This window comes from Protomyctophum bolini (assembly GCF_963924005.1).
Source record: "Protomyctophum bolini genome assembly, chromosome: 5".
Taxonomy (NCBI): domain Eukaryota; kingdom Metazoa; phylum Chordata; class Actinopteri; order Myctophiformes; family Myctophidae; genus Protomyctophum; species Protomyctophum bolini.
The window spans coordinates 13,286,973-13,308,750 of record NC_137866.1 but is presented as its reverse complement, the minus strand read 5'-3'; the positions used below and the strand labels follow the sequence as shown (position 1 = coordinate 13,308,750).

General features: G+C 41.0%; 1 protein-coding gene across 4 annotated transcripts in view; it reads right to left on the bottom strand.

Moving 5' to 3' along the window:
• The window catches only part of LOC308315198 (neural cell adhesion molecule L1-like protein), a 63,210-nt gene that overhangs the window by 16,698 nt on the left and 24,734 nt on the right, over nucleotides 1–21,778 (bottom strand). For all 4 annotated transcript variants that reach the window (XM_080763056.1, XM_080763055.1, XM_080763054.1 and 1 more), the window contains exons 11-22: nucleotides 21,542–21,653; nucleotides 19,029–19,183; nucleotides 17,886–18,051; nucleotides 16,752–16,876; nucleotides 16,455–16,556; nucleotides 15,577–15,774; nucleotides 15,124–15,194; nucleotides 14,471–14,693; nucleotides 12,234–12,355; nucleotides 11,546–11,750; nucleotides 7,786–7,908; nucleotides 2,376–2,558 (exon numbers count right to left, since the gene is read on the bottom strand). In XM_080763056.1, coding sequence (XP_080619182.1) covers nucleotides 2,376–2,558; nucleotides 7,786–7,908; nucleotides 11,546–11,750; nucleotides 12,234–12,355; nucleotides 14,471–14,693; nucleotides 15,124–15,194; nucleotides 15,577–15,774; nucleotides 16,455–16,556; nucleotides 16,752–16,876; nucleotides 17,886–18,051; nucleotides 19,029–19,183; nucleotides 21,542–21,653 — 1,785 coding nt within the window. The remainder of the gene's footprint in view (nucleotides 1–2,375; nucleotides 2,559–7,785; nucleotides 7,909–11,545; nucleotides 11,751–12,233; nucleotides 12,356–14,470; nucleotides 14,694–15,123; nucleotides 15,195–15,576; nucleotides 15,775–16,454; nucleotides 16,557–16,751; nucleotides 16,877–17,885; nucleotides 18,052–19,028; nucleotides 19,184–21,541; nucleotides 21,654–21,778) is intronic.

Below are 21,778 nucleotides of genomic sequence, written 5' to 3'. Positions count from 1 at the left end.
TGTAAACACTCACACGTGTCACCCGCACACACACCTGACATTATACATATGGATGCATGCATAAACATTTATTCATATGATTGTTTATTTATGGCATTAGCTTAAGTTGTAGTTTAAGCCATTAAGAAATAAGTTGGGAGTAACAACTTGGGTGTTCACAGCGTTGAACAAGAGAGTCAATAATTTTATCTCTCGAGGAGCTGGTTATTTTCTGTGTGACTTTTTGGCGGGATATGTTCCTTTATGCTTTTTTTGTCTAGTTTGCAGTGCGCTTTATCTCCGCTGCTTTGTTATCTCCTGAGACCTGCTGGAGAAAAATAGATGGTTTTTCTGTGCCTGGCACATTGTTCTGCCATGGCTGCTGCTAGTTTTTTCCCCTTCTCTCTAACTGATGTTCCCTTTCTCTCTCTCTCTCTTCTGGTCTCTGTCTTCCCACTCCACACCCTCTGCCTTTGCTTTACTATCTATCCAAGCACGCACAGTTGCACACGCACACTGGCACGCACACACAGTTTACTGTCTGCTGGCAAACCTATGGCAGACATTTGTCATCTCATTGCCCTTCAGTCAGTGGAATTTGTCAAAGCCAATTTCCAATAGAGCCAGTAGAAAACATTATTCATCTATCTCACTGAAGTTAGGATGATGAAGCATCAACATTCCAAACAAACTGAGCTTTGAAAAGCATTAATTAATAACATTCAATTAACCACTTGCTGTAAGTCCTATACACTAAACTGCCAATCTATAATCTCACAAAGGGCCACACTGCGACATGCGGTACAGTAGTTGTAGATCTTCTATATTATTCTCCAAAAAAAGTTTTGACATTTTTGGAACATTTTCGACCGTAATGGCATGCCCAAAATAGGGATGCTAGGTTGAAAGTGGTTAACATCTAACAGTAGCAGCTCTTTGTACACCGCCATCTCTATCCCCCGGCTGATCTGAACCCGTGCACTGCATATGCATTTAGCTGTTCCTCTTCCATTGTCACTCCATCATTCCCCATTAATGTCTCTCCACACCCATGGCGTTCCACTTTCCTGTTATTTGGTTTCATAAATCCAATAGGCTGCATTTGTGACTAACATGCCCCGCAGGCAGAGCTTCATAATACGTCCATTTTATCTCTACACCAAGCCTTGTACTCGACCACATTCACTAACAATAGTTTTAATGGCCATACAAGAACCATCTATTCTACAAGATGTAGAGTTTCCCAGAGGAAATATAAAGGACTGAAGGCATAGGTTTCATTAAGACACTCAAGAGATGGTCTTCGCTTCCTCAATCGATGAAGGAATCTGCGCTGTTAAATGTTTTGTTTTTCAGTGGTGGAAAAATATGTATAGATGTATTTTTATGCCAACAACCGCATTCATATAGTTGATCTACAACCATGAAAATCAATCACTACTTTCAATGTGTTTTATATTGAACATCATTAACGCAAGCTCTCTACTTAGTATGAATCACTACTCAAATATTTATATTTGCAATTAAGCCAGGCCACATCTAATACCACAAATATGCCTGCCACAATTACTACATCACCTAATCACAATTATTTGAGATAATCGCCAATTGTCTTGCATCGTTATAATCGGTTCCATTTGAAAATCACACCCGTGTGAACTGAGCGATGCGACTATACTTGTATTGTGGTAGTTCCTGTACTGTACTGTACGTTGTTCTGTACTGTACTATTGTAATAGTTATAGTGCACAGTGTGAAGCTCAACAGCACCACTTGAAGGTAGGTCACCCAGCGGTATTACAGCTGGTCCTACTCCAAACAGACATACATAGGGACATACGTACGCACGCGGCCAGTCATTGGAGCGGTGTGCACCGCTCAAAAATGTTATACAGTACATTTAAAAGATATATAGCAGAAATATCTTCCCTGTGCAATATTTGTCTACAAAGCCTAAAAGGCAAAACAGAAATGTTCAATGTCATTTGACTGTGCACAAAACGCTTGGTTTCCAATGTCCAATGCAAAAAAAAAAAAAATACACAATCATTTCAATCGTTAATAATCACAATTAAATGTTGATGATCGTTTTTTTATATTTTCTTTTATGGTTAGATGTACAGTACTGTAGGTATTGTGTATGTGTGTATATCTGTGCCCTTTGTTTCCGCAACGTGTCTGAGCTGAGCTGTCAGTGTATTTCTTTCTGTTTTGTCTTTGTCATAAAATGTAAAAATCAATAGAAATATTATTGAAAAAAAAAGCCAATTCTAAATTCAAGCCAATGCTTCCCATAACGTATATATACAAACAACACCATCCACCCCCGCAAATTAAGTTCCACAACTCACAGCCCACCCCAAAGGTCGTGGCACCCCGCATCTCTATCCACTTACGTGGGTTGACCTCCGTGCTGCCTTCCTGTACCCGTGGGGGTCCGCAGCCTGCCCTGGTGCAGCCGCTGAGGTGGAAGCGGTAGAGGCTGCCCTCCCCGAGGCCCTGGAGCAGCCACTGGGTGGTGTCGGCCCCGCTGATGTTCACCTCTCGAGGATAAGCCACCTCCTTGGAGGACTCATTAACTATGGAGCAGAGCAGTAAAAGATGTCATGTCAGTTTAGCTCGGTTCAATGTGATGGTGGCATGCATGCATTGGTGGAAGAAGTACTCATATCTTTTTTTACTATAAGTAAAAGTGTCAATGACGTAAATGTTCCCTTCATTGTCAATTAAAACAAACATTAAACCTGTATATAGGAGGGGCTAGTGCCCCTCAAAAGTAGAAAATACTCGCTATGCCGAATGTCCCGTTTCTAGTTTTCAAATATTTAAACATCTTTTGAAAATAGCAGATCTACAAGCTCCCAGTGTGATGCATTGTGAGCTTGTAGATCGGCTATTTTCAAATGGCCGAAATGTGTTTTGTAACGATAATCCAAATCTACAAAGTAACTCGTTTTCAAATAAATGTAGCAGTAAAAGTACAATATTTGCCTCTGAGATGTCGTGGAGCAGAAGTAAAAGTATTACCAAATACAAATAACTAAAAATGTTACTTAAGTACACAATGTACTTAAGTAAATGTACTTAGTTACTTTCCACCACTGCATGCATGCTAGAAGGAGAGTTGATATGGAGGGGACTGGATGCCTCGGAGGTCAGTGGTAGAGGCGTGAGGAGGAGGTGCAGGTGGAGGCGTAAATCTTTTTGGCTCATGTTACCAAGGTCGCATTCTCACCTCTACTTCGGTAGACTGGATGCGAATAGGCGGAGAAGTTGCATCATTCTTGCATATTTATTTAGCTGGGTTTGCCTTCGCACTATAGCTGTGTAATATAAACCGCGCCAAGGAAATGCAGCAGGGATCGTTATCAATGTGTTCAACTCATTCGACTTTGTCGGGGACTGAACACCTGCCAAACGAAGCGCACTTTCTGACAATACGCAGCAGGATTCCTTTTAATCGCAGTATAACATTCTGGTGTGATATTATAAAGGTTGGACTTGTTACAGCTGTGTAATTGGAAGGTCCCTAGAACACCTGGGCTTAAAGAATGGAATGAAGAAATGATTAAAATCCAGGGTGAACGGGGAAAGCAAAATGAAAGAGACATGGGACGAATTTTGGATGTATATGAATTAATCTTCTTTTGCTGTTTTGCTGCTGCCGCATTGTATTGTAGGCCTACTAAACTGATATGTTTGAATTTATTGTTGCTGTAAAATCCTCAGTTAAATTAACTCTGAGAGTGTACAAATGGGACCAGATGGACCCATAAAAGGTACATTTGGTTCCTAACTATTATTTAGGTGGGGGTCCCTTGGAACACCCTCCAGGACCCCTGGGGGTCCCTCAACCCCATGTTGAGGAACAGTGACTTGGAGTACAAGCACGCACTGCAAGAGCATGTCATGAAGGCTGAGGAGAGCGGAGGAAGATGAGAGAGGTCATGTCACGCAGACAATCAATATGGTGGACACATGTCATGACAGGTGATGGAGGGAGGGTTTCATTCCGGGAATGAAAACATCACAAAGCAGTGCTAGGCAAGGCTACTCTCCGGCCTCAAAGTAATGTACCAAGTCTCACCGGACACATATTCATTAAAGGAACACTTTTCCATCTTATCTTCGTATAATTGGTCTTCAATAATGCTGATTAAGGTATTTGCATCGAATCGCTCAGAGGTAGTTCAGAAACCAATGACATCATCGGGGGGGATTCAAAGCTAATTAGAAACTACAGCCTTTCTTTTCCTGGAAAGTTTAAGCAAAGTAATAAAAAAAAAAAAAAAAAGATAAATGAAATCTTGTTTGAAAAAATGACCAAGCCATTGGTAGACACATTTTCAAAACATTCACAGTGCACCTCTGTGTGTAGACAGAAATGGGACTGTCCCCTAGTGAGGATTAGAGGACTCCTCTATGGAGATAAAGGCAAATCGTTCCTTAAGTGTGAATGCAAAAATGTTTTTTTCCCCTAACACAGAAAGTGTAGTCTGTAGTTTAGTAGTATGTAGTTAGTTATATTTTACTGTATAGGTTGACATGGCCATTACAATACTGCTTGTGATAACATAGACCGGAGGGTGAGAATTTCTTTCTTTTCCGACTGTGGAGGAATGGAGGTATACGTAGGTGTTGAGATGTCATGCTGCTCACGCAGCCCATGAATGCCATGGACACCAAATCGTGACAGGTATAAGTGGAGGAGGACGCCATTAAGCAAGCAGAATGAGAACGAAGAGGAAGGGCAAAAGAGCAAGACCAGGAAGAAGAAGGGTGCAAAGCAGAAGGAGGAAGGAGAATTAGAAGGAGGACGTTAAATAGAGATGAAGAGGAGGAATTAAAAGGAAGGGAAAAGGAACAAAAGAGTGAGGTGAAGCAAGAAGGAAAAGAGGCATAGAGGAAACGACACCGCATTATCTATCCCAGCATGAGAGGAATCTGTTCAAAGCAACTCTTTCTTTCTTTCTTTCTTTCTTTCTTGTTTTTGGAGGTGTCATAGCCATGCCCGTGGTTAGTACTAGGTTACAGAATAAGTGTAATCCCTATTGCATCAAATCACAGAACTTTGTTTCATGGCATATAGAGGATCTGAGCGCTCTCAACAACTAATCCTACAGTAATTCCACAACAAAGGCAGATCTTTCTTTTTACAATGACATGGTGTGATGTGGAGTTTGCCACATTCATAGGAATTATATATTCTCTAGCAGGTCACATTAAACGAGAGGTTGTTATCCCCTTGCAGCTCTACCCACAGCTGAATAGTGCAGTAATATCAATGAATAGGGCTTACTGAGTTATGAAAAACCAAGAGAGGGGAAGGGGCAGGGAAAAATAGGGTTTACGGAGCTGGGCAGACTCGGCTCAGTGCGTGCTTGTGAAGACAGCAGGGAGTGTCTTTCCCTTCACATTTCACATTTCACACAAAAGGCTTCAGAAATGTCAGCCATAAAGAGCAGGCGCTAAGAAAAGTGTAGTAAACGTAATGAAAGACTCCTCTCTCTCTCTCTCTCTCTCTCTCTCTCTCTCTCTCTCTCTCTCTCTCTCTCTCTCTCTCTCTCTCACACACATTCACTCACTCTTTCACCCTAATTGTTCTCTGCATAAAGGAGGTTTTATAGAGAAGAATAGAATTCTTCGCCTGTTTTTATATACAAGTATAGGTACAAACAGAACTGTGTTATCTTTTTGTTTGCAAAAGAACTCATCCAAGAGGCCAGAAGATAAGACTACCTGCTAGTATCAAACTGCTGGTCTCCAGTGCAACACTAGTGGCTCATGCAGAGGCTTTCAGAATTGCACAGTGCCACCTAGTGCCTGCAAGCAAAATGTGCACTGAGACGTCGTCAGACATCTAATGTTGTTGCTCTACAATTACAAAATAAGCGTTGCAAATTATTGGCTCACATTGGCATGTTTAATAAGTAATGTATGTGCAAAAATAGTTGTGGTGGTTATGCAGCAGTAGTGCTAATATGGCATCATGTGCACAAACACATCTAATGTCTGTGCATCTCTATATTAACGGTAACTCTAGATACAGTGGTATACTTACTGACAGACATCTAGCATCTGACGTAATTGCATGTTAGATGATTGAGCTTGCTGGCCTTTCTCTTTGAGAAGGGGTGTATAGACTCTGATGTGTGACTCAAATCACCTCCCATGGTGTTGACAGTAGTCCTCCACACAGCCTCTGTCAGTGTTTGACAGACCTGCAGTACTCGGCTACAGTACACACAGTACACTACACCTACACTACACACTGACGTGCTTTACTCTCCTTAACCCACAACATCTCAATCACAAGACTGCAGAGTGAGACCCTAACCCCCAGGGCTACACTGAAATGCATGAATTTCACAGAATAATTGCACATAACACATCTGGGAATATCCAGCATGAGGTCACTGCATGGTGCCTGCACTGTACATGCTGCACCAAGCATGTGCATGCGTGTACAGAGTGACGTCAGAGCTTTGCGTGAACGTAGCTTATAAAATGACTCACCCCAGTATCTGTACAATACCTCATAACTCTTAAAGGGACACTTCACCCTTTTTGCAAAATAATATATGTTAATGACATTTAGAAGCTTTAGAACACTTTCCTGGGGGTCTTTATGTGTGTAATATGTGGTTTTAGATATTTTAGATTGTAGCAGTGAGCCCAGTGTCTCTGATGTCATCGACACTGGGCTCACTTCCTTCCTGGACTACAATTCCCATAATACTTTGGTGCACTGCTCCTCCCTGTGATGTTCCCTACTTTGCAAATGGCGTGTTAATGTTGTGAGTACAACTCATCACCTTGTTAGACTTCATATCCCTCTGCTCACCTCCATCAGTCATCATGACTCATATCTCGTACGTATATGACCTCTGCAAACTATTCTATTTATGTGTTTAATAAACTTCAGAACACGGCAGCTGTCATCTTGTTCTCTGCACCCATTCATGAATGGGCTTAAAGAAGTGCAATTCAGCTGAATGACCAGTGAATTGAGCAAGAATATAATGTAACCCGCTCTTTTATATCTGTGTGACAATAAACTTGAAGGCAAAGTCATCCTTCAACCTTTAGGAGCAGTATTACCATCCCTATTATGGGCATGTCATTATAGGCGGACATTTTTAAAACTAATTTCAAACACTTAACCCATTCTGACCTGAGATCAGATTCATACGAGGTTTCCACTGGACACACACTGGTCTGATGAACCCATTCTGACCTGAGATCAGATTCTAAAAATGTCAGTCGTTCTTCAAAAATAGCAGACCTACAAGCTCGTATCGCGCCACTCGGTGGCGCGATATGAGCTTGTAGATCTGCTATTTTTCAATAGGTAAAGCATAACATGATGCTAACACCAAAATGGGTGCCCGGTCAGAATGGGTTAAATTGTTTTTTAATAGCAAAAATAGCAGATCTTCGCAGATTGGATTCTATTTTTATTTTATTTTAAGTATAAAAGTATAAAATAGTGCTTAAGTGGTTAATTCACAACAATATTGTAACCCAAGTTATTACTTTTAATTGAAAGTTATGAATGTACATTGATTACGTATGTAACTTTACCAGCTGTGTCATTCACACTGAGAAGCACCATATGCGTGAATGAAATAATAAATTAATGAGTGAATTAATATTTCAGTTACTATTTTGAATGTTAAGTTCCATAATCAGCCATTAGAGAGTGTGTGTGTGTGTGTGTGTGTGTGTGTGTGTGTGTGTGTGTGTGTGTGTGTGTGTGTGTGTGTGTGTGTGTGTGTGTGTGTGTGTGTGTGTGTGTGTGCATACTTATTTGGTATTGAAGAAAATATCCAGTGAGGATGCCGTTTGCTTCCAGAGGAGGACCCCATACAAGTGAAATGGAGTCTTTCTGTGCGTTGGATGCAGTCAGGATGGGGACTTGTTCAGGAACTGTGGAAACAATAACATCATCGTTAGTGCATTTCTGGATAGAGTGCTGTCTTTCAGCTTGTACTTTATCCAAGGGGAAATGGAGAGTTTACACAGCCACATTGCTTATGTGGGAATAAATAGAAAACCAATGCATGGCCTGAGGAGTGCTAATAATTGAAGGCATAGACAAAGTCAGTGATTCAGCCTGTCAGTCAGACAGACAGTTGATAGGTTATGAGAGAGAGAGAGAGAGAGAGAGAGAGAGAGAGCGTGCATGTGTATAGACGAATAAAAAAATGGGTCTCATGGTCGCAGCTTACGTATTTCCTGTAGGCGGACTCAACGTAGCTGCAGGGTTTAAACCCTCACCAGGCACATCTCTTCTACTACAGTGACTGATGTTATTATTATTATATATATATATATATATATATATATATATATATATATATATATATATATATATATATATAAAAAACTAAAAACGGAATGTCAAAATATCCACCGCGGTAGCTGAGACCAGAGCCATTGAGTAATGGTTGAGACGAAGCAGTGAAAGGTCCTGAAACACATAACGTCAGTCTTACGGTCTTACCCAATACCCAATCTTTCTGTTTTATGAACACAAAGTACTTTATACCTCATACTTTAAAAGCTTAGTATGAGGTGAGAGATAACTGAGAGATGACTGAGAGATAAAGAGAAATTGCCAACTTTGGTCTTGTAGAAAGAAAGATTTTGACCACATAAACAAACACATACGTCAAAAAGAGAATCAACCAGGTGCTCGATGGAGGTGCAATATAAGTTTAAATGTAAAATATGCTTAAAGTGCTTCAAAGATCAGTGGGGCTGGAATACTAGAAAATAGGCGTCGATCCGAGATAACTTTTTTGAGTGCTCCGATCGCCGCCTTTACTATCAATATGAGGGGTGGAATAACAGCGTCTACTATCAATATGAGGCGTGGAATAACACCGTCTGTTATTGTATCTGTTGGTATTCAGTATCTTATGCATCCAGTGTGCGAGTTGGCTGAAGTATGCCTTTTTCTTTTTCTCTCTGTTATCTACAGTAGGTGTTACTACTGTATAAATGTTGCAGGTTATGTATCATGCGGTTCTGTATGTAGTGTATGTACACAGAGCTGTGCTGTGTTGGAGGTTTCATTTTAAGTTTTTATCTGCTAGAACTGTTGAGGGGTGTAGAGAGAGGTGAACTGTTGAGCGGTGTAGAGAGAGGTGAACTGTTGAGCGGTGTAGAGAGAGGTGAACTGTTGAGCGGTGTAGAGAGAGGTGAACTGTTGAGCGGTGTAGAGAGAGGTGAACTGTTGAGCGGTGTAGAGAGAGGTGAACTGTTGAGCGGTGTAGAGAGAGGTGAACTGTTGAGCGGTGTAGAGAGAGGTGAACTGTTGAGCGGTGTAGAGAGAGGTGAACTGTTGAGCGGTGTAGAGAGAGGTGAACTGTTGAGCGGTGTAGAGAGAAGTGAACTGTTGAGGGGTGTAGAGAGAGGTGAACTGTTGAGCGGTGTAGAGAGAGGTGAACTGTTGAGCGGTGTAGAGAGAGGTGAACTGTTGAGTGGTGTAGAGAGAGGTGAAGAATTCTGTTGTGAATTTCATAATGTTGTCGTCGTTGCCTCGTTGGGCAGAAACGTGTCTCCATATTGAAATCGTTCGTATAACAGTGTCACCCAAACGTAACAAGAATAGCTGAGCTGCAAGCTCACAAGGCATCACAATGTGACACGTTGACATGCCTAACATAGGGTAAGTGAAAGTGGTTAAGACTGTCTGTTGGTTTTAACCAATGAAACATAATAACAAGAGCTTGTGACTACTGGTAAATAAGTTATTTTTCCTGAAATGTAATGGTTTGACACATACAAGATTTCTGCCCCACAGAAAAAGATAGTGTTGGGGTTAGTGCTGCATATACTGTACCTAGAATGGACACTTGATAATATATGGTAAGATTATTCATGAATTAATAAATGAATATAGCATGTGAAGTGCTGTGTGGTTAGGCGTCTTAAGTCATCATCATAAATAATTAAACAGCAGCTTTGATTCAAAATAAACCAAACAAACACCTAAGCCCTAAACCTTCAAACAAAAATGCTAATTATAATCTAAATGGTTGATATATGAACAAAATTGTTTATCTTTTTATATGGTCTGCCTTCTTTGAATTACTTCAGAACAGGATGGGAATGATCAGTAGGCTGCCATGACGGGTAAAATTCATTTTTAGATCGAAAAGGTCAGGGTCACAGTCAAGGTCACGCTCAAAATTACATGATGTAATCCTGTAATCTGGTGCCATCCATCATGTCACAGTGTGCCGTCAAATGAGGTAAAAAAGTAAAAGTTTTCAATATAAATGTCAAAATGCCATTCTAAAGGCCATAACTCAAATATAACATCAACATGACATAATCGATCATGTCTCAGGAACAAAAAAATTAAGATATAGTCAACGTCAACCAAGGTGTTGCATAGAAAAAGATGTTGCCATGGTCAGGGTTTAATTTACTGTTAAGGTCTTTCTTTCTTTTTGAGTGGTGCAACCACTCCTACAACCAGCAATGTTCGACCGACAGTATGTCTGTCTGTCTGTCTGTTTAGGGTACCAACAGGGGGCGCTGGACCACCATTTGATGAGATTTAGCCTCTCAGACCCAAAATGTAGAACATTTTCATTGTCATTGTTGGATAAGATGTTGTCCACAATTCCATGCTGTATTAATGTTGGTACCACAGGATCAAAATAACAATTCTTCTACATGCTCTAATTGTGTAGACTTAAATTAAATGATGCAGAATTGTACAGATAATTTAACTTTTGAGAGTATAAAATGAAACCAAATTGACCCGTAAACCACTCGGTTTCATTTCACGGCACTCAAGAGTTAAAACTCTATCTAAAAATCTTTAGCTGGAGACCACCTGGAACCCCCTCAAGGACCACTGGTGGTCCCCGGACCACTGGCTGAAACCCCTGCTATAGAGTGTTTGTGTTGGTATCCCCATCTCTCCTGCTATAGAGTGTTTGTGTTGGTATCCCAATCTCTCCAGCTGAAACCCCCTGCTATAGAGTGTTTGTGTTGGTATCCCCATCTCTCCAGCTGAAACCCCCTGCTATAGAGTGTTTGTGTTGGTATCCTGAAAATACATTTTCAGATCAGGATACCAATTTCATCGAATGAACTCATGCACAGATAAACAGGTGAAATTGGAAGTCATGATGAAATTGGTCACCCACCTGAAAATGTATTTTATGTTTATTAAAAAATCTGGAGCGACGTGGGAGCGACGTGGAGATTGAACATACTGAACAAACACAAGCAATGATTGCTATCATAATATAGAGCTTTAACTTAACAAAATATGATTTTGTTTGGAGTCGGCCATACCAACTATATTTTGTATTTTAAAACAAAATGCCAGACGTCAGAGTTGTGTTAATTAATTTACTGTTAATTTATCCATTTATAACTCTGAGAATTTGTGTTATCTGTGTGTGCACTGTGCATACACACATACTGTACACTCATACATTTGCACAGCCACATTGAGTATGTAACAGATTTGGATTCAAGGCCAGGGATAACCAAGGTCTGCAGGGCCTTATACCCCATTACATTATTCTCCTCTCACCTCCCTCAGGTGTCTGAAAGGTGACAGGGTCACTGTTGGGTCCATTGCCCTTCCTGTTGTAGACGTTGACATAGAGAGTGTACTCCGTGTAGGGCTTGATGCCTGGCACCACGGCAGAGCTTCTGTTGCCAGGGAATGCCATGGACTGGCGTATATCCTTGACCTTGTTATGGGTTGATAAACTGCGATTCCGCACCCAGTGCACCTGTTGTGTGAAAAGGGTTGGGTGAGAGATGAGATTTGGGGTGCAACAGTTAAATGAAATAATAATTTCAAGTAAAATTATTTCACACACAAAAAATAAATGTGCAAGGGAACAGTTTGAAAAGACCACAAATACTGTTTGTGTGTGTGTGTGTGTGTGTGTGTGTGTGTGTGTGTGTGTGTGTGTGTGTGTGTGTGTGTGTGTGTGTGTGTGTGCGTGTGCGTGTGTGTGTGCGTGTGTGTGTGTGTGCGCGCGCGCGCTTTCGTGCGCTTGCGTGCACTTTCGTGTGTGCGCATCTGGTAACTGCTAGCATCCCAAAGTACTCGTAAAGTTTGATTTAAATGATGACGTAACCACATGGTTTAGAAACAACCGTTTTTCAAGCTTTTCACTTGATAATCGGTTATTTTCATCTAGTGACATGGACGGTCATACAAGAACAAAGTACAATATACATTTGAATTAAGTCTGATGTCAGCTTACTTTGTAGCCTCCCAAATGGCCTCGTACAGTGGCTGGGGGGACCAGAGTCCAGTTGACCCTCAGAAGGGTGGTGTTCATCCTCCAATCCTCCACTGTTACATCACTTGGGGCTGCAGTAGGAACTGGAGATCAGGTGGTGGGGTTGGGGATTAGTAAAAGTTAGACGCACATTCACTTGCACTTACACTTGCACAAGCACACAGGTGACAAATTAAAGGTAAAACCAATTAACAGAAACTGTTGGGTCTACCACAAGTTGCCAGAACCGCTACAATGCGCCTTGGCAAAGATTCATGTCTCTGGGACTCTACTGTAGTGATGGAACAACATTCTAACAATAGATATTCCCTCATTTGGTGTTTAAATCGTTGGGGTGGGGATCGAGCGTTGTCTAACTCTAACACGCTGGCCCTATATTGTAGGGCTCTATCTTGCACGCCACCTTACACCTTAGTTATTACTGTATGTCATTTTTTACTATTTTGAATTAAATGACCCATGCAAGCTCACAACGTGATATAGCTCGGCAATTTGAACTATTTTAAAAGAATACGTTAGGCATTAGGGGTAAGGTGACACGCCGGAGGTATTGAACTGTGTTGAGATCTGGTAAATGTGAAGGTCATAGCAGATGACATGATTCATAACATTTCCATCCATACTCAAATCATTCAGTGGACCCTGAGGATGGTAGAAATGTCATCCTGGAAGAGATGACTGCCATCAGGATAGATCATTCACGAATAAGAATTGATTTGCAGTGATGTTACCCTCTAAGGGGAAGGATCACTGTACTATTACTTAGATGTTACATGCATAATTGGATGTTAATTGCTCCATTGCTGTATATCATGCAGTACACGTATGTAAGGAAGCATCTGAAGTCGTTATGTTTGTCCACTTGTGTAGGCAGGTCTTTCCTTTAATTCATCACCCGTCATTATGTTATGTACAGTATGAGACGATGAATAAGGAATAGGAAAAAAGATACCCTCTCTTTCTCTCCTTTGCACATGACTTTCTAGCGCTACTGCTAGTGGGGAAGACAGTGGTAGAAGCGAGGCACAGTGGAACAGAAACAATATGTCTCAGAAGGCCTACAGCGCAGTGTGTGTCACAATCTGTCAAACTTCCCACTGGTTCTGAGACAGAAGTGTAAATTTGTTCTCCCTCCTCACTAGTACAAAGGTTATCTGCCACCTGCTTCTCTCAGAGGAGGTCCAACAATGTCACTACTACTGCGCGCGCGCGCGCACACACACACACACACACACACACACACACACACACACACACACACACACACACACACACACACACACACACACACACACACACCTACAATACACATGGGTTAACAATTACTCACACACACGCACACACACACACACACACACACACACACACACACACACACACGATGGGTTAACTCAATGTAGTACACCTACACAGGGGTTATAACTCCATTAAGTACACCTACACAGGGGTTGACTCCCTGTAGCACACCTACTGTACACAGGGTTTAACACCATATTGTACGCCTACACATGGGTAACTCGATGCGAGAAAAGGAAGAATAGAAGAGCAAGGACAAACTTAACCTGACACATTTTCCCACAGACAATGCCAACTGATAACTGTAGGCGGGCAAAATATGAAGAATTGCAGTGAGTTACAGTGGAAAACAGTGCGTATATACTGTAGTGTACAGTGTAACAGTACACGTTTTAATTCAGGTTAAATGTATGTTACCAGAAATGGACGGTTGTGTGTGGAAAATAAATTAACAGGCGTTCTTAAGAGGAAATACTGAATGTTAAAGTGCATTTCGGTTCATTGATGATGAATATGTTTAGGTGTTAATAAAGCATTAGATTAGAATCACTTGTTGCAGTTTGAGCCATTTGGGACGGGAAAGCATCTGTGTCGCTTTAGCGTTGTACCACTTTAACCATTATTTTAAACTTTAGCTGTTGAAAGATAGCAGATCTACAAGCTAATACAAGCTATTTTTTTTTAATCGTGAAAACATGTGCACATTTTTTTATATATATATTCTTTCATAGCAATCTTTTTTTATCTCATATCTTTGCCCTAGAACAACATATTTTCAGATGCGAGTTGGCAGCCAATTAATTACATATAATATGTGGGGTCCTTGACATGAAATAGTTTGAGAACCACAGACAAACTGTCATGATTTGGAAGACATTTTGTAGAATCTGTTCAGGACTCACCATCTTCCCCGGAGTAGCCTGTGACAACTTTGGGCTCTGGTCCCCAACCATGGCTGTTCCTACTCTGAATCTTTATCTCGTAGGGGACAAAAGTAGGCGTGTTCTTCACCACAAAGGAGTGCCTTTTGACCAGGTGCTCTTTCCAGTCATCCTCAGCAGCCAGTCTCCTGTAGCTCAACTTGTACTCCAAGCCGGGCCCGTTGTGCTCAACTGGCAACAGAGGCTAGAACAGGATCAAAGTGCAGACATGCAGTGGTGGAAAAAGTACTCCTCTTTTACTTAAGTCTTAAGTAAAAGTAGCAATATAGTAAAAGTCCGGGAATGAAAAATTTACTTAAAAAGTGTACTGGCATCATAATATATACCAAAGGTAACAGTGCTCATTTTGCAGAATGTCCGATTTCATCTATAACATTATATATACCATATTTGAAAATAGCACAAATATATATAGGGCTGAAGTGGTTAGTGTATGTTTTGTAATAACAATCAAAAACTACAAAGTAACTAGTAACTAAAGTTTTAAAATGAATGTAGTGGAGTAGAAGTAAAAGTACTAAAGTACTAATGTACGTAGTTACTTTACACCACTGTAATTCATACTATATGATTGATTGCTTTAATCAGGCTGAAACATATTCTTTCCTGCTCACCTCCCAGCTAATGTCCATTTGATGAGGAAGATGGCCCTGGATTTTGATGTTGCCTGGGTTCCTATCGGGTGCTTTGGAGAAATTTGTTGTAAATATTTAATGATTTCCCTCACAATCATAATTCTGACATGGCATTAAAAGGTTCTGTGCATAGTCTTATTTCTCAGATTAAAATAAGCTACAATAAACTGGTGCATAGCTCATGGGCTTTGATGCCTCACAGTGAGTCCCCCGTTCGACTTCTGGGCTGGGCGTTATGAACTCTACTCTCAATGAAAGGCAGAAAAAGACTGAAAACATAATCATCACTCCATTCCCTGCTGCAAATCCTCTATAACCCACAGTATCAGTTGTGCAGCTATTTCAAAATGTAACGTGAACATGCACACTCAACGATAGCTGACCATGACAATGGACCAAAAAAAGGGAATGATTACAGGGAATGAGTCCCACCTGCGGGGATGGTTTTATATCTCTGTGTAGGCTCGCTGGGGGGCCCTGTTCCAATGCCGTTGACAGCATAGACTCTGAACTGGTAGTTGAGATGTCCATGCAGTAGCAGCTCTGCTGTTGCCTGGTTACCAGGCACTGTCTTCAGCTCCCTCCACCGGCCAGGCTCCCACTGGTCCTCTTCATACTCCACCACGAAGTCTATACACACAGTCAAATAATGTAACTCTGAGCGTGAAATGAAATCCTTCCGGGTCCATTTGGACATGCTCAGAGTTACAAATGCTGTGCATCTGCGCTCGTCAACATATTACATGTCAAGAGGGGATATTTCAGAGGCAATTGGGTTATGGGAGCTTAAGAATAAATTAATATGAAGAGACACTTCAGAGAATCATAATGGTATTTGCGTGTTAGTGGTATTGGTATTAGTGATGTGCCATTGTACAATCATTTAAAAAACTGTAAATTAGACCACTAACCAACACTCAAAGGAGCTTGGAAATATATTTAATATTCTCACAAAAGGAAATTGTGCCTTGCGTGAAATGAATATGAACTTCTCATAATTGTAATCTAATCACTAATATTAAAAACCTCCTGATGAAGACCCGGAGGGGTCGAAACGTTGATTCCTGAACATTCCTGACATCCTACCTTCTTTCTGTATGTATATTTTTGTCCAGCACCCGTAAACATTTTTTTTAGATGTGCGTGCTTCCCGTCAGAAAACACAAACATTAAACACTATAGCTGCCCCTCAAAAACTAAAGGTAAATCAGATTATGTGTGTTGTATCATTTTGTTTTGAGCATATCCAATTCAAATATTTCAATCACTTAATTCTCTGAGAGGTGCAACTGATACTTCTATCTCTTTACCTGTCACAGAACTGTTGTGGTCTCTGCCAGGTACCCAGGACAGATGAACACTCCGCCACTGTCGTTCAGACAACTTCAAATTCCTTGGTGCATCCGGCACATCTGAGGCAGATAATGCACCGCAAAATTAGAAATACCTTTAGTTGCCATCAATCAAATACAATCTAAACATGACGAATCAACACAGATTTAAGCGAGAGAGTGGCGTTATTTTCAACATTGTACTTCATTCCAAGGATGTGTTACGGTAACAATATGCCATGATGAATGTCAGCATTATGCAGTGGCCTCTCTTACCGAGCACTGTGAGCACTGCTGAGGCAGTGTCTTCATCTAGGTTAGTCCTGGCAAAACATGTGTATGTTCCCTGGTCGCTTTGGTTGACGTTCATGATCTGCAGCATGACGTCATTCGCAAAGTGTCTACAATATTAAAACAGATAAAACAAGTTATTGGCATATTATGAACGATTCAGCCAGCCAACCAACCAACAGTATCCTATGTTAAAAATGGCTACACTGTATATGGACTGACAGATCTCTATGCATATCGGTGAGATTGGCGTTTCAATGTACTGTAGGTCTGATAGCGGCACGAACTCTAGATGTGACGGCCGTGTAGCGGCCCGAACCTCTAGTGTAGAGGTTCCCAACCACCATGCCTTTCGGCCTTTGTATTGTAGCCTAGTCGTCTGGCAGGTACAGTATACTATATAGTATGTCTCTTTGAAACTTTAGTGCTTCTGAGTGTGCGGGGGAGGACACACCCACACACACACACACACACGCACGCACGCACGCTCGCGCGTGCACGCACACACACACACACACACACACACACACACACACACACACACACACACACACACACACACACACACACACACACACACACATCTTGCCAGCAGCGGATCATCAAGGGATCAACAGCTGCAGCCAATTTTATCACGTTCGTGCTAATGAAACAAACCTCTACACGTCAAAACATTCAATTAATTCAATGTAACCCACGTAAAGTAATGCGTCACTCTGCAAGTTTAACTTTTCCACATGTCCGTGTGCGTGCGAGCGTGTGTGCGAGCGAGCGTGCGTGCGTTATGATTATTAACTTCGGCTGTGTGTGTGTGTGTGTGTGTGTGTGTGTGTGTGTGTGTGTGTGTGTGTGTGTGTGTGTGTGTGTGTGTGTGTGTGTGTGTTTGTGTTTGTCGGGGTAAGAATGGTGGTCCCTTATTGGTTGTTGATGGTGACGTAACGTTTCAAGGTTGGTATAAGGTCAATAACGAGTCTAAAGGATTTAGATGCACATGTATGGCCTACTTGTGTGCAAGGAGCAAGTTGGCACCTCCACAGAGTACATTTCTAGTTGTTATTGTTATTTTATTTTTTTACATAAAATCTGGAAATCTGACAGGAAATAAGAGGCAGACTGCACCTGGAATGTTGTGGGGAGCCTATAGTGATGTCCTCCCCGTCCTTAGTCCATAAAACCTGAAAGCTGGTCCCCAGGGTCTTGTCATAAGCAGCACTGCATTTCAGCTGGGCTGTGGTTCCACTGACAATGTGCAAGTCCTTGGGTGGATCCACGATTCTAGTGGGATCTGTAAACAAAACAACCAAGAAATAGAAAGACGGAAATAAGCAAATTAATACATTGTCTTTGACTGGAGCATATGAGGAGCATCACAGAGTTTGTTTATTTGTTTATGTTGTTTTTTTGGTGAAGTAACTACTTTCCATGTGAAGTGAATATAACTTAGAAAGAACTTCCTAGTTTGCTCCATGAATACAAATTTAAAGATTTGCACTTATTATGCAAGATACTAAAATATATTACTGGCTATTGACTATTTAGGGGTTCAAGCCCAAGACCCTTGGATTTGCAGCAGACTCCTGCTGCATTTTTTCAACTGCTGTGAGAAGGTAAATGCTAGCTAGAGACTTAAGCGTTTCAATCACCAATGATTGGACGAATAACTATTCTCGATTATTATTATTAAAAAAATCTAATCAAAGAAAGTTTGTCCAAATAATACCAAACTATATGCACAGATATGGCCATAAAATAAATCACTGTTTGACTGTCATAAAACCTGTTCGTTATCTTAAATACAGGTGTGGGAAACTGTCAAAGGTCTAGACCCCATCCATGCATCTTTCAGCTTTCAACTTTCCACAGTCCGTGTTGGCTTGAAAGCCTGAATCACTACTTTGTGACTATATTTCTGGTTATTCTTATGGACTTTTAAAGCCATTAACAGATTTTAATATTTTATCAAAGTTGGCATCCTGACCTGTAAATGCATTTTCTGTTTGAGCTGGAGAGAGACGGAGAGACTCCCGTTCATGAACAAACACATGATAGTAGAATATACAGTAGAGCTATTTAACAGTTATTTGAACAAACACTTACCCTACCTCAAGTTATATAGTAGATGTAATAACCAGTTACTGTACTAACTATAACTGCCGGTGTTGTCTTCCACTTAATACCAAAAAACAACAGACAGCAATAATGTAATGATGTACACTGAACATGTAAATGCAAAGCAATGGACTGTCCATGTTGCTGAAATACCTTTCACGTCTAGCATAGCGGTGACTTTTGACTCCCCCTCCGAGTTCTTGGCTAAACAGACGTACTCCCCACTGTCCTCTCTCGCTGCTCCAGATATTTGTAGTGACCCATTCGGGTAATGGATGACTCTTTCCCCCTCAACGGTTTTTTGGGACCTAGAGAGAAAAAGACCATAAATGCTGTTAAAAGAAAAATGGTGCAACAAAGCGCTTTACAATGTGCATTACGTTCATCCATTCACACACACACACCGACGGCTGAGGAAACAATGCAATGCACCAACCTGCTCATCGGGAGCAGTTAGAAGTACAGTGTCTCTTGCTCAAGGACACTTCGACAGGCAGCCAGGAGGAGCCGGGAATCAATCTTCCGATTCCAAGACGGCCGCTGTTCCTCTTGAGCCATAATAAAGTAGATATTGGGTCTACTCAAAACACACACATCCTGGTGCTATCATAAATCACCTATAAGTCATCATCTTTAGAATGTCTGATAAACAGTGTTTTAGGCCAAGGGAATTTTGTAGTTTGTGCAGAAAACTTTATTGTGTAAATGGTGCATTTATATAGCGCATTTATCCAAAGCCTAACTGGGCCACTAGCCACTGCACTCAGACTGCATTTGGGATGAATGTTTGTGACTGTGTGGCTCGCTGAAAATAACCTCAATGGAGAGTATGCACATGCATTACTTTTCCACTAGGACACGCCCCCCTCATCTAGACTGAGTGGCAAAACATTAAGCAGCATGGAGCATTGGACTTTAGAAGCACTCGTTGGAAATCACTCAAGGGTCCTCCGTACCACCTGTTTCTAAATTTCACATAATGCATGAGGCAGCAGGACGTTGCATTTTTTTAAACGAGCGCTTCCCAACTCTGACACTCTGTCACGTCTTGAAAATCAGGGTATGATAGGCTTTAGGCTATATGCTTATAATTATTTCATCTCCAGTTCAATCAATTCAGAGTGGATTTTCCTCAATATTTCAAAATAAAACGTATTGCTAAAATAACCTAGTTTTCTTAACTGATTCATGAGTTAATTGCTCTGATAAAATGATGGATCCACAATGTAGATATCGGAACTGAATGGAACTTTAATTAAAGAGATTTCATCCCAATCCTTAAGAAAAGTGAAATGAGATAAGGTAAGTAGTAAGTACATCATGTTGAAAACATATCTGACTAAAGCAACGCTATCGTGATGATGATAATAGAATTTAACAAGATCTAGCCGATAGAGAGCTAGTATCCCTAGTTTACCTGTCTGGGGCAAAATCTGAAAAACGTCGAATAGAAAATGTCTGAATTGCAAATCTCATCTCTCCTCTTTGCAGCTGTTTGTGGGATTAAATAAGGGCAGTTCTGCTCCAAAAGAAGATGATTATCTCTTCAAAGACCAGTGTCAACATAACACCACGGCACGCAAACATGATGAATAGGTTTAGAATTAATAGAATGACTAGATGAGAGTCTGATTGTGTGGGCTGAAAGCAATTCTGTGCACTACTGCACATTTTACTTTACAGTACCACAGACAACAGGGTGGTGAAAAACAGGACAGAACTAGATGATGTGAAACGAGTGTAAATGTGGTCAGAATGAACTACATATGTATGAAGGGTGCGTATGCGTGAAAAGGATGCTGAACGCGCAAAAGAAACACCCGAGTGTTACGCGGGTGCATGTGTAGCACTCCATATACTCTATACGTAGATTTTCAGAGAGTGTTTTGACACCAATGAGATGCAGTAACAATATGCTGTGTTATGAGTCCAATAATATTTCAAAGCTAAATTCACAGTTGTGCACTCATGGTGTATTCAAGATCAGAGAAGAATGATTCCCCATTATATTTAGATTAAATTTTAATTTCTCTGGTTCAGTGCACTTTTACCCAGCTGGGACAAATCATGAATGATTGGGCTAATTCAATTCTCAACAAGTCTGGGCATCGCTGTGTCCCATGGCCTAGACATGGGTGACTTGACGATGCCACTGACAGCAACCATGCCAGTTTGAGTCCAGTCTTTTCTTTGAAGTCCCACCACTTGTTATTTCTTCCACAATGCACTGCTCTGAACCAGTAGAAGCCAATTTCTCCCACTCTCTTTTAATTTTAGTTCTTGACTAGGACTATTAGAATCATCATACATTATGGCATCAGGTGTAAACTATGAGAAGGAAGGTGCAAGATGCAGGAAAGCATCGGATAATATGTGGATAAAAGCTCCCATTGTTTTGCTCTCCCTCTGTGCTATGTGTAACTGTATATGGTATGGTGTAAGTGGTTATTTCCTGTGCACCAAACCAAACTCAGCAACATATACAGTACAATAATACCTGTATGTACTATGTACTACGTAGTGTACATTTGAACCACTTAAACCCTACTATACATGACGCAACACGTCAATGCGTAGTGATCTTGTAGATTGGCTGTTTTGCAGAATGTTTGCCCCGGAAGAAGGGAGCTATGTTACCAAGTAGTTAAAGTGCTTTAAGACCTCACCATTTGAAGTGTGGTGGTGGAGAGCTGAAGGCACTACAGTTCATCATCACAGTTTGTCCTTGCACCACAGAATACACATGGTTGTCCCTGGTCAGCATCATAGGAGCCATGTCTATTGACAGAGAGAAGAAGAATCAGCAACCTACACTCTTATAACAAACGACACTCTTGAAATTCCTTACGTAACTGTAACAAGGTTTTATATCTGGCTTTATCTAAAGACACTAAATCCTAATA